The 13663-nt window shown below is 49.4% G+C and overlaps 1 protein-coding gene across 1 annotated transcript; it reads right to left on the bottom strand.

Moving 5' to 3' along the window:
* Positions 1 to 94: 94 nt before the first annotated feature.
* Positions 95 to 6524, bottom strand: CATIP (ciliogenesis associated TTC17 interacting protein). The gene is made up of 10 exons (XM_045867459.1): positions 6500 to 6524; positions 6244 to 6336; positions 4715 to 4915; positions 4340 to 4395; positions 3592 to 3678; positions 3232 to 3399; positions 2001 to 2125; positions 911 to 987; positions 538 to 626; positions 95 to 325 (listed from the first exon to the last, which is right to left on the bottom strand). The coding sequence occupies exons 1-10, from the start codon at positions 6522 to 6524 to the stop codon at positions 95 to 97; spliced, it is 1152 nt and encodes a 383-aa protein (XP_045723415.1).
* Positions 6525 to 13663: the final 7139 nt, after the last annotated feature.

Below are 13663 nucleotides of genomic sequence, written 5' to 3'. Positions count from 1 at the left end.
CGCGCCTCGGGGGTAAGTCCCTCTGGTTCCCCGCTGCGTCCCCGGCGCCGCCCCGGCTTCCTGCCCGGTCCCCGCATGCCGCGCGACGCCGGCCCTAGTGCGGCGGCCGCTGGGGGTCCAGCGAGCGGAAGGGGCTGGGCCGGTGGGAGGAGCGCAAGGCGGGGGTCGGGGGGTGGCGCTTCGCGAAGGGGCCGAAGTACTCGGCGGCGAAGGTGACCACGTCTGGCGGCTGGCGCAGCAACAGGAAGAGCAGGAAGTCCGAGATGAGCGCCTGGGCCTCGGGGTGCTGCCGCAGATAGCTGGTGTGGCTGAGACGGAGCTCCTCCTGGCCGGGACCGAGCCTGAGCGGGACCCGGGGACCCGGGAGCCCGCGCCCCAGGAGCACCCCCCGCCCCCTTCGCTCTAAGGAGCGCCTCCCAGCCATCGGGGTGTGCATTTCAAGCAGGCACAAAGAGGGATCAGTGCTGGTGGAATTTATGCTCGGGGGCGGGGCAGGGGGGAAATGGGAACCCCAGGCTGGCTGCAGTCTCTCCTCACCTTCCGGTCCAGGAACCTCGAGTAGAGTTCCATATCCTCCTCCCACACCAGAGGCTTCTTCTCAAATGCGGGGCTAGGCTCAGTCTCATCTGGGTGCGGAGGGAAGGAAGGCTGCACACCCTCACCCCAAAACCTTCCCCAGATACAGAGGGATGCCCAAGAATACTCAAATTGCCGTCACGGGTAGAGCCCCAGGGTTCGGCTCAGTTGCTGGAAGGGGTTCCCTGCAAAATGATCCTCCCCTAATTGCCTTGGGGTCAGGGGCTGGAGGGCAAAACTTCTCCATCTCTACTCAGTCCGGCCTCTGCACGCTGGAAGGTCCCAGGTTTTCCCACCTCTCCTTCACTCTGCGCCAGCCAGAGGCTTCACTCACCCTTCTCCCTCAAGACAGGCATCTGGGTGATCGTGCAGTACCCTGGGGAACCCACCTGGATTCTCTTGGCCAGGTGCCTGGAATACAACACAGTGTGAGAGTGGCAGTCTTCCCAGACCAGCCCACTCCCCTGAGAGCCGTCCTGGGGGCTTCCCTTTGCTCTTGCTTCCCCAACACTGCTTATCTCTGAGTTCCAGGGTCCCCAAATAACAGCCCCTGCTTTTCAAACTGGGTCTTGTCCATGCCCTTGGAGATGTGTGCTGGTGTGCACTAAAAAAATCATGAGCCTCCAGCTATGTGACACCCAAAATTGAAACAACGTGCTAAGTTACCAATAAGGAAAGCCAACAATGTTCCAATTACTTTTTCCCCAGTGTAATGATTATATCAATACCTCTTTGGAAATTTCTTTTCTTTTTTTAAGATTTTATTTATTTATTTATTTGAGAGAGAGAGAGAGAGCGCACATGAGAGGGGAAGGGCCAGAGGGAGAAGCAGACTCCCTGCTGAGCAGGGAGCCGGATATGGGACTCGATCCCGGGACTCCAGGATCATGACCTGAGCCGAAGGCAGTCGCTTAACCAACTGAGTCACCCAGGTGCCCCTGGAAATTTCAAGAAACAAATTCTTCCTCCCTCCCTCCCCAATTTTCTCATGATTTGGGTGGGGCCTGTGTCCCGCTGGTGACAGCTTGGCCATGTGCCAGGATGTCCCCACCTCCCCCCAACGCACATTGATTTTATCAAGTGTCAAGTTGTTCGGACCTCGGTGCTTTTTGGTATTATACCCAGCTGTGGCAGCTGCTTAGCTACTGTGCCTTAGGCTTGGGGGGTCAGCATTGACTTTCTGAGCCGTTCAGGGCTCCTTGGTGAGGTTTGGGAGTTATGGTACGCATCAGGTGAAGGCATCGGGCCCGGATTGGGCACGGTATGAATCAGGAGTAAATATGTGAAGAAAGAGTGAATGATGTGGATCAAGCAAGGGGGCACTCTTCCTGGTGGTGTCCCCAGGGACAGTAGTCTCCCTTTGCCCCATTCCCGCCCCCAGGACCCAGCACCCAGGCTTGTGTTCCGCACTGTCAGTAGCTCACCCATCTGAGAGCAGGTAGAACTGGCAGGAATTGGGGATGCCTTTAACTGAGTGGACAGTCTGCTCCACGACGAACACTTCCACCTGCTGGCGGCCGACCTGGATCTTCTGGAAGCCCAGATCTTGCTGGCAGCGGCCAAGATGGAGGGAGGGAGGGAGGTGAGGTGGATGCCCACCAGGATCTCCCCCAAATCTCACCCCGGCCCTTTTCTCCATCTTGCCGCTTCATTCTTTATCAGTGATAAGCAACCTTCGGCTGTCCAAGCCCTCAGCCGCCACAGGATTTGAGTTGCACCCCCAAGTTAAGTGGGGGTCCCCTCATAGAAAGCCACTTCCATGCTGCTTACGCCCCAACCCTCCCCTCATCATCTTGATGACCAAGTGCTTCTGGTTGGCAGATTCAGTTACAGGGATGAGGATCAACCAAGGTGTGAGCCTGGGGGGCAGGGAGCATGGGGGGGGGCAGCGATGCTCTGAGGAGGGGGCTAGATTGCCACCTGTGGCCTCCTCAGGCCCCTGCCGCTGCAGGCACGCTGCCCTGTTGTTGTTAGAACGTAAACCCCTAGAGCAGCTGTGGCCGCGGGTGGAAAAGGGCTAATACAGACATGTGTTTGAAAAGAAGATGGGGGAAGTGACATGGGCCTGTTTGTGTCAAACACATTGCCGTTTGTCGTGTTTGTGATAGAAAAGACTAGAATGTCATTTACAAAGTTGGTCAAATCAGCCCCCAAAGTGTGTGTTTAGAGGCATGGCTTTAAAATCTCACATTGCAGGAAGTCCTAGGTATGTTGATTATGAAGTTTTAGCCACAAGAAAAGTAAAAAACAAAAACAAAAACAAAAACAAAAACGGAACACCTTTCAGGTCTGAGACATAATAAAAGAACATAATAAAAGTGCCATTGGAAATGGTGCATTTCCTGATGTTAAAAAAATCTGTCTTTAAAAGCAGCCCTCTGCTATGTTTATTTTTCCTGAACTGACTTCTGGGCAAAAAACATTGCTTCTCAACTGCTCCCCGCTTTGGTTCCTCTTTTTCCCACCACCTGCCCCCCACGTGATCTTCCAACACATGAAGTCTTGCCTTCTCCTGCCCTTGGAAGTCCCACCCCCGGGGCCCCAGCTCACCCGCTCTTCCACCCCAAAGCTGTCTTTTCTCCCACCTCAGCGGCCTCCGTAGTGCCCCTTCTGTTTTTCCCCAGGCCAAGTCCCCCACCCAGGGAGAGCCCTCACGTAAGTAGAGTAGCAGAATTTGCCCTCCGTGTCCAAGGCCAGGAAACGGGCGCTGCTAGGCACGGTCTGGCGCCAGGCCATCACCCTCAGCAATACCAGGTTGGCAGCCTCGGAGATGAAGCCCATGGTTGAGCTCCCCGGGACAAAAGTCACTTCGGTCTTGACTTCCTGTTCAGGAAAAATCTGGGTCAGGGACATCGATCTGGGAAGGGGTGGGGAGGACTGGGAAGCCAGGTATTGGGCACATATAGGGTCCTTGCTGAGTCCCCATGCCAGGCTCCCGGCCTGACACAATCTGGCCCCTGCTCTTGGCTTCGGAGAGGATGTGGGGCACGGCCCCTACCTGTCTCTCACCCTTACCTCACCCTCCTTGACCCTTCTGGTCACGGCCAGCTGGTCGTCCTGCTTGACCAAACTCATCTTCCGCTCCATGGGGAGGACTCTGAACTAAGGGCCAGAGCACGGAGGGGAGAAGCAGGAGCTTGAACAGCAACCCCCACAGGTCACCTTGCCCCTTCTCCTTTAGAAATGAGAAAACTGAGGGAAGTTTGGATAGAAATCTTCCCTTTGTAGTGAAGTTCAAGAACAGAAGGCGTATTATGGTGTAATATAAAGGTAAAAAGCAAATGCCCTCAGAATACAGGTTTTAAAAGATGGGAATGGTTTCTATGGGAAGGTTCTTAGGCATGAGTGCTTTCCAATGTGTAACACTGATCACGTTCCAGAAGTTAGTGAGGTGGCTGGGGCTGGGTGTGGGAGGCACAGAGCAGGAGAATTTGGAGGTGAGGGGGTGACAGGCCCTTGGGAAAGGCTAGGCTCTGGGAAAGGATGGCCTGCATGGCCCTCCGGGAGATGCTGGGCTCTCAGCCTGGAGAAGGCCCCGGGTGGACTGGACCCAGGGATCGTGTATTAGAAGAAGGTCACGAGAAGCAACCTGCTGCCCCGGATGGATTGGTTTCCAGGTTATGTGTGGTGGGGACTGCAGGGTAACTTGGAGAGAGTCGGGGGTGACATTCCACTGAGCCCCTCCATTCTTCCCTCCCTCCCTCCCAGGGTCTCCACTCTCTCACCCTGGTTTGGGGTCCAGGCTGGGGGCCCCAAGAGGTACCTTGATGAACTCCTGACTATGTTGCTCCATGATATGCAGGTTCCATGAGAGGTAGCCTGGGGCAGGAGGAGAATGCTGCTGTCCCATCACCCTGTCACCGGAGACAGGCCGGGAGACTGCAGGGTGGAAGGGCAGGGGCCCAGGCTGGAGGACTCAGGGGGACTGTGACTGCAGGGAAAACTAAGTGGTGCTCTTGTCGTTAAGTCTGTGGCTGTGATTAACGTCCCTGTCACCCCCACCTCCCACACACCCTCCTGGCTGCCTTCTGGTCCCAAGGTGAAGTCAAGGGTTGGTCCTGAGTGAAAGTCCTAGGAATGGGGATGGGAGGGAGGGGAGGAAGGATGGAGGTGAAGCATCAGGCAGCAAGAACTCTACCCAGGAGGGAGTTTCCGCAGAGCATTTTGTCCATGAAGCCGCGGCTAAAGGCGTGCACGAGGAGGCAGTGCGACCTCACACCAGATTCGTCTGTGTATTTCCCTGTTTGCACCTCAATGATCAGCTCTCCCTGAGGCTCCCCCGTGTCCGAGACCATGGCCAGCGTCTCGGAGAAGAGCAGCATCTGCAGCTCCTCCTGCTCTAGGGGTGGGGTGGGGGTCCCATGGGCGCAGATAAAGCCCCAGCTCTTGGGCCTCGGCTCTCTGACCCTCCCCCCAGCAGGGTCCCACCCACCCCTTCTTCATCCCCCGGGTCCCAGGCAGCTCCTGGCTCCCTTCCCTTGGCCTGTACAACAGCCAGCAGGTGAAGACCCTGCCACCACCCCTAGTCCCCATGTCCTTGGGGTCTTCCCTTGACAATTATCAACAAATAGGGGAACCTGGGTGGCTCAGTCGGTTAAGTGTCTGCCTTCTGTTCAGGGCCTGATCTCAGGGTCCTGGGATCGAGCCCTGCATGGGGCTCTCTGCTTAGTGGGGATCTGCTTCTCCCTCTCCTTCTGTGCTCTCTCTCAAATAAATAAATAAATCTTTTATTTTTTATTTATTTTTTTAAAGATTCATTTATTTATTATTTTAGAGAGAGAGAGAGCACAAGCACATGAGCAGGGGGAGGGGAGGGGCAGAGGGAGAGAGAATCTCAAGCAGACTCCCTGCTGAGCAGGGAGCCCTATGTGGGGATCAATCTCAGGACTCTGAGATCATAACCTGAACCAAAACCAAGAGTCAGACGCTTAACTGACTGAGCCACCCAGGTGCCCCAAATAAATAAATCTTTAAAAACAATTATCAGGGGCGCCTGGGTGGCTCAGTCGTTAAGCGTCTGCCTTCGGCTCAGGTCATGATCGCAGGGTCCTGGGATCGAGCCCCGCATCAGGCTCCCTGCTCCACGGGAAGCCTGCTTCTCCCTCTCCCACTCCCCCTGCTTGTGTTCCGTCTCTCTCTGTCAAATAAATAAATAAAATCTTAAAAAAAAAAAGCAATTATCAAAAATAAATAAATACATAAATAAAAAGTAAAAACAATTATCAGGGCGCCTGGGTGGCTCAGGCGGTTAAGTATCTGCCTTCAGCTCAGGTCATGATCTCAGGGTCCTGGGATCCAGTCCATGTCAGGCTCCCTGCTCAGCGGGGAGTCTGCTTCCCCCTCTCCCCCCTGCTCGTGCTGTCTCTCATTATTTGTCTCTCTCTCTCTCTCTCGCAAATAAATACATAAAACCTTAAAAAAAATACACAAAAAACAAAAAACCTTTCTGTATTAAAAAAATATATCTATCATCTATCTATATCTATCATCTATCTATCTATCTATCATCTATCTATCTATCTATCTATCATCTATCTATCAATAGGCCTCGAACCCTTTCGGCGTCCCAGGGGAATCAAGGCTGAGAGAGACGGGGCCAGGTCTGGGCCTTCTGTCTTCCCTCCCCTTCACATCTGTGCCCCCCACGCCCCCACTGTCCAGGCTCACTGAGGTTGCTGAGGAAGTGGATGGCTTCAGCATTGGCCTTTGGGGCTGGCAGACTCTCTTGGGCTGAGGGCTGGTGGTCCTTGGCTTTGGGGCCTAGAGAGGGAGGAGAGGCTGAGATGGCAACCTTGGGGAGAGGGACAGGGGTGGGACAGGGGTCCCCAAAGCAGAATCCCCCAAGGCCACCCCAAGGAGGATTGGGAGGGAGAAAAGGGGAAGATTCCTCTTCAATTTCCTGTCCCAGCAGCCCTGTTCCCACCTGTGGATTGAAGTTTAGAGGACATGCTGCCGGCCTTCTGCTACCCCGGCTGTGTCCAGCTGTCTCCATGGCAACCGGCAGCCAGCTACCGCCTCTTAAAGGGCCATCAACACACCTCACAAAACACCCAGACCTTGGAGGCAATGGTAGGAACTGTGCGCTTTGGAGCTAGGCCTGCAGAGGGAGCATTTGACATGGCAGGGGGATGACATGGGTCATTAGGATGACCTTAGGAAGCTCCTGGTTGGCTCAGTCGGAGGAGCATGTGACTCTTGATCTCGGGATCATGAGTTTGATCCCCATGTTGGGTGTAGAGATTACTAAATAATAGTAATAATAATAATAATAAACTTAAAAAAAAGTGACCTTGAAAGTTATGGCCCTGAGTCAGACGTGGCCTCACATGTGTAGAACCCATTGGGAGCCACGTGTATAGGACCACATGTGAGAGTGATGCTGGTAACAATGACAATCCCAGCAAACCCTGCAGCCATGCTTACCGTAGGCCCGCACTGTTCTGGAGGGCTGCACACACGTGATCTCATTCAGTATTCAGACCAGCCCTGCGAGCAGGTCCTTTTTTTCCCTGCACTTTATGGCTGAGAAACCTGAGGCACCAAGAGGTTAAATGTCTTCCCAGGGTCACGCAGCTGATACAGTTGACCCTTGAACAGCATGGGTTTGGGCTGCCTGGGTCCACTTATATGCGGATGTTTTTCAGTAAATATGGTACAGTACTGTAAATGTCTTTTCTCTTCCTTATGATTTCTTTATTTTTTTTAAAGGATTTTATTTATTTATTTAGAGAGGGGGAGGGGCGGGGGAGAGGGAGAGAGAGAATCTCAAGCAGACAGGGGACTCAATCCGACGACCCTGAGATCATGACCTGAGCCGAAATCAAGAGTCCGATGCTTAACCGACTGAGCCACTCAGGCAACCCTCTTCTTTATGACTTCTTAATAACATGTTCTCTCTCTTACTTTATTGGTAGAACACCGTATATAATAATAGAATATACAAAATACGCGTTAATCAACTGTTTTATGTTCTGTAAGACTTTGGGTCAATAGTAGGCTATTAGTAGTTAAATTTGGGGGGAGTCAAAGTTATACCTGGCTTTTCTTTCTTTTTTAAAATTATTTTTCTTTTTTTTCTTTAAACACAATGTTCAGTTTTATTTTTTAAGTTTATTTAAGTGATGTCTACACCCAATGTGGGGCTCTAACTCATGATCCCAAGATCAAGAGTCACATGCTCCTCCCACTGAACCAGCCAGGTGCCCCTATGCCCAGATTTTCAACCGTGTCTGAAAGGGGGGAGTGTTGGCATGCCTAACCCACATGTTGTTCAAGGGGCAACTGTAATTGGCAGAGCCAGGACTCAACCCAAGCCAGTCTGGCTCCTAGAGATAATTCAAAGAAAAATGAAGCAGCAAATAGACAATACATTGAATCCAAACAAGCAGCTCCACAGCATGGGTAGTAATCAGTACCAAAGACGAAAACTGAATTATGATAGGACTCAAACCCCAGGCTGTGGGCTATCTGGTCCCCACCTTGTAAGTTTTCAAGTCTGCATCATAGTGGCTATTAAAGGGGCTCAGCCTAACAGAGTAACAAAAAAAGAAAACTCTTGTCCAAAAACCTCAATCACTGAAGGAGCTGCCCCCCAGCCCCCACCATAGCCCTCAGGAAGGTAATCTTCCAATGTCTTCTCATCAGGTAATTATCTATCAACTTTGGGAAGATTTAGAATTATGTGTAGAATTGCTTGAGACAATCGAACTAAAAATATTAATTTTTGTGTGTGTCATATTGTGCATATTTGGTATTTCAAGTTCTTTAATTTGGTGTGGAAGCATGCTTAAAAGATAAGTCTTGAGGGACACTTGGGTGGCTCAGGCAGTTAAGCGTCTGACTTCAGCTCAGGTAACGATCCCAGGGTCCTGGAATGGAGCCCCCCATTGGGCTCCCTGCTCAGCGGGGAGCCTGCTTCTCCTTCTCCCTCTGACCACCCCTCTCCCCCACTCATACTCTCGCTCTCTCTCTCTCCCAAATGAATACATAAAAAATCTAAAAAAAATAAAAAATAAAAAAAGTCTTGAGATTCTAATTTACATCAGGCAGTTGAATGGCACCTGGCTGGCTCAGTCGTAAGAGGGTGGAACTCTTGATCTTGGTGCTTGGGGGTTCAAGCCCCATTTTGGGTATAGAGATTACTTAAAAAAAAATAAGTAAAACAAAATCTTTAAAAATTAATAAATTAGGCAGTTGAATAATTGATTTAAACTGAACTCTGAAGTTAAATGCTTACTGGAATTGTAAGTAGAACCAAAACATTTTTTTTTAATCTTAAAATTAAAAAAAATAAAATAAAAACCTTGAAATTTGCTTTATTTATTTATTTATTTATTTATTTATTTATTTATTTATTTGTAGGCTCCACACCCAGCATGGAGCTCAATGCGATTAAGACCTGAGCGGGTATCAAGAGTTGGACCCTCAACTGGGCCACCCAGGTGCCCCCAAATTTACTGTATTTATATGTTTACTTTTAGTAGATTGCAGTTAAAGTACTTGGGAGGCCGGTTTCTTTTTTTTTAAGATAACTGAATTATTTTTATTTTGCTTTACTTTTTTCCAGCTTTATGAGATATAATTGACATGTAACAATCAATTCCTTTTAAAAAGGAGGTAGAAGATCTGGGATGAATAAATACAACATAAACTACCTAGAGCAGTTGCAATTTTTTTTTTAAAGATTTTTTTATTTATTCATGAGAGACAGAGAGAAAGAGAGAGGCAGAGGCAGAGGGAGAAGCAGGGTCCCTGCGGAGCAGGGAGCCCGATGCGGGACTCGATCCCAGGACGCTGAGATCATGACCTGAGCCGAAGGCAGACGCTTAACCGACTGAACCACCCAGGCATCCCAGCAGTTGCAATTTTGAAAAGAGGACCAATTATTAATCGAAGCCCCCTTAAAAGTTATGATTAACATTTACTGGATTTATGATTAAAATATGACGGGTAAATTGAACTTAAAAGTTTTAAAAATGTTTATGTTTTAAAATTTGCAATTTAAGAAACCGAGTATTAGTTTTTAAAATTTTATTTATTATTACTATTTTTTTAGTAAGCTCTATGCCCACTGTGGGGCTTGAACTCATGACCTCAAGATCAAGAGTCGCATGCCCTATGGACTAAGCCAGCCAGGTGCCCCCTAATTTTATTTACTTTTTAAATTTTATTTTGAGTATTAATTTTTAAAAGCCAAAGTGAATTCTGAAGAAGCCTTTCTCTGCACATGAGAGACTATCAATGGCATTAAGAAAACTCACAACTACTTTAAGGGTAGTTTGTTAGTTCCTCAAAAAGTTAAATGTGGAGTTACTATATGACTCAGCAATTCCACTCCTAGGTCTATACCCAAGAGAACTGAAAACATCTGTCTGCACAAAACCCTGTACACAGATGTTCATAGAACCATAGCATCATTATTCATGATAGCCAGAAAGTGGAAAGAACCCATATGTCTGTCAACTGACTCACGGCTAAACAAAATGTGATGTATATACACACAATGCAATATTATTCAACCGTAAGAAGAGTAAAGTACTGACAGGTGTCAGAACATGAGACTTGAGAACAGGCCTAGTGAGAGGAGCTGATCACAAAAGACCACGTATTGTCTGATGCCACATAATGTGATTTGTGTAAACCTGTGGGGACAGAAAGCCTGGTATGGGTATGCAGAGGCACAGAGTGACATCAAATGGGCACTGGCTTTCTTTTTGGGATGATTGTAAATGTTCTAAAGTTAGATTGTGGGGCCCCTGGGTGGTGCAGATTAAGCGATTGACTCCTGGCTCAGGTCGTGATCTCAGGATCATGGAATTGAGCCCCATGTGGGGCTCCTCAATCAACACAGAGTCTGGGTTTCTCTTTCTCTCTCCCCCTCTGTCCCTCCCCCCCACCCCCAAACACGTGCTTTCTCTCTCTCTCTCAAATCAATAAATAAATCTTTTATTTATTTATTTTAAAGATTTTATTTATTTATTTGACAGAGAGAGACACAGCAAGAGAGGGAACACAAGCAGGGGGAGTGGGAGAGGGAGAAGCAGACTTCCCGCGAAGCAGGGAGCCTGATGGGGGGCTTGATCCCAGAACCCTGGGATCATGACCTGAGCTGAAGGCAGATGCTTAAGGACTGAGCCACCCAGGTGCCCCAATAAATAAATCTTTAAAAAAAATAAAATTAGATTGTGATGGTCACAAAATAGTGCATATACTCAAAACCACTGAGTTGTACACTTTAAAAGGATGAATTTTGTGTTATGTAAATGACATCTCAATAAAGTTGTTAATAAAAGATAGATTTAAATAAGAGCTACAAAAAGCAACCCCTACTGCTTTCATATGTAAATTATATAAAGTTGGAAAAAATATTTTTGATTATTAAGACAAAGTTGGAAAAAAAAAGAAGCAAATTATGGCCTAGATGCTCTTTAAGGGGTGCCCATGTGGTTCCCTCCCTACTATGCACCCCCTCCTGGCCTGAGGGCGGATTTGCTCCCAGAGCTCTTTACCCTTTAGAGTTTCCCCCCTCCCTCCTCCCCTCTCTTTGGTGAGGCCCCTGGAGCTGCATAGGACTCCCAACTGCGTGTCCACACAGGCTCCCATTCCTGAGAGCCCAGGTTCTTTCTCATCCCCCACCCCGTCCCCCCCAAGACCCCTTCCCGTTCGTGCTGGCTATTTCCTGCTAGGAGAGAAAGAAACGTGACAAAGTAGTTCACAGAAGGATCGACATCCAGTTTGTTAGTCCAATTTTTAAACCTCTGTAAGAGATCTGCTACAGACCCTTGTTACCATTCCCCCTTAGAGGCTGCTAGGCCAGGGGAGGGAAGCTCTGTAGCAGGTTGACCTACTAGCTGTGCGGCCATGTTGGGCAGGTTGGCCTCTCTGAACCTGTGACAGGCACAGCCAGTGTCCTCCCAGCCCCTGGGATCAGCACCTACAGAACCACAGTCACTAACGTGGAAAGGGCTCATGATGTGCCCAGCTCAGCAGGTATGAACTCACTCAGTCCTCACAATCAGCTTCCATGGTGGGGCAAGCCATGCCCTCAGTGGATGCAGGAGAGATGGAGGCACAGAAAGATTAAGTAACTTGCCCAAGATCACCTGGTTAATAAATGGAAAGCGTGGGGGCACCTGGGTGGCTCAGTTAAGCGTTTGCCTTCAGCTCAGGTCATGATCCCGGGGTCCTGGGATCAAGCCCCTATGTCGGGCTCCCTGCTCAGTGGGGAGCCTGCTTCTCCCTCTCCCTCTGCTGCTTCCCCCGGCTCGTGCTCTCTCTCTCTAATAAATAAATAAAATCTTAAAAAAAAATGGAAGTGTGGACCCCAACCCAGATGGGCTGTCTCCAGAGTCCATGTTCTTAATCAGTTTGTCCTACTGTGCCTGAGGGACTGGCCCTCGTTTATTAGTAACAATAAGAGGAGAGAGAGGTGGCTGTTCACTGAACACCACTGTGCATCTCACTTAGTTCTCCCAGTTGCTCTAGAACGGGGCTCAGTGACATGAGATGCCTGACTGGCGTCACCCACGGTCAACCAGAGGCAGAACCTATATTCCTATCCAGACCCGTCCCTCTCCAAGTCCTCTCTCTGCCACCCTGTCCCATCTTATTATCAAACTATTATCTATCCATCCATCCATCCATCCATCCATCCATCCATCCATCATCATCATCTATCATCTATCATCTCCTTTTCTATTGGTTCTGTTCCTCCGAAGAACCCTAAGACAGATGTCTTTCTCTGCATCTTTTGTGGGGCTTTGCCTATAGTTAGGAACTCAGTTAAGTGTAATTGCCTAGGGTTTACTGACCACCTGGGTTAGGTTCCGACCCACTTTCAAAGTCTCTGTGTGTGGCCAGGGCTTTGGAGGCCTAAGTCCACCCCCCCACACACAGGTAGGCACAGGGCTCCTCGCGATCGCAAGGCAGCTTCCCCGGTCTTTGTTCTTCCCTGGAACGCCTGACGCTGCCCACTTAGTGTCCCCCCTTTCTCCTTTCCTGCCCCTAGAGACAGTCTGTGATTCAGGAAAAAATGAACTGCTTGCTGGTTATTTTTAAAACTAGGTATTATTCAAATACCTTCGGGGCCACCTGTCTACCTCCATTTCTTCTATATAATGAGTTATAGCACCAGAAATCTGATGTAGCATTTTCCAAAGTGACTTCATATGCCCTTGCGCATCAGACTCTCCTAATAGCCTCTAATAAGTGGAATTGTTGGTGAACGTCAGTGATTTTGGGCCTTGCATTATTTCTGGTATCAGACCCCCTATTAGTCTGGGGGACGTTTTCCACAGCCTCAGCGCACCTTCCAGTTGGGTCTGACACTGCCCTTCTAAGTGTGGTCATGTGACCTAACCTGGCTGGTGAGAGGGGCCCATTCCCCTAACTCCTGATTGGCTCAGGATTGGGCACATGACCCAAGCTGAACCAATGAAACTCAACCCTTGCAACTATTGGAGGTCCTGCTAGGTTTGATGAACCAACTAGTAGCCTGTAAGCCTAGAACTTACAGACATGATCTTTCCACTGCAGGGGGAAAGCCTGGCAGAGAATGATACCAATGTAGAAGAAAGCTGAGTTGAATGATAAAATGGCCCTTTGAATCTGTGGATCCAGCGATGCCTGCAGTCGCCAGGACATAATGTCCCACTTCTTAATTTCACCAGCTGATAAGTTTTCCTCTTGGTTTAAGTTCCTTACTGTTGAGTATGTCACTTGCACCTGAAAGTGTTCTGACTCATTCAAGGTTGTCATCTCCACGGAAGGTGAAGAAACAGGTCAGGGAAGTGAAATTTGCCCAAGGTCACTTGGATGTTGCGTGACAGAGCTGGGAATGGAACCGAAGTCTCTGAGGCCAGTGACACCTGCTGTCTTGTAAGCAAAGGGCAGATAGCCTGGTTATTGCTGGTCAGTGCCAGCACCACAGAAAGCATGGGCCATCATTCACAACAATGTCCCAGTGGGCTGATCACCTGAGGCTCTAGGAAAATGATTCACCAACCCTAGAGAACCATCACCAAACGCCCCTTGTAGTTGGGCATACCCAAAGAGACCTGGCCCTGGGGCTTGCCCATTCAAGATAGGA

The sequence above is a fragment of the Mirounga angustirostris genome, unplaced genomic scaffold (genome assembly GCF_029215605.1).
Source record: "Mirounga angustirostris isolate CCGP_5_RB_7025 unplaced genomic scaffold, mMirAng1.0.hap1 SCAF_3, whole genome shotgun sequence".
NCBI lineage: Eukaryota > Metazoa > Chordata > Mammalia > Carnivora > Phocidae > Mirounga > Mirounga angustirostris.
This window is presented reverse-complemented; position numbering and strand designations above follow the sequence as displayed.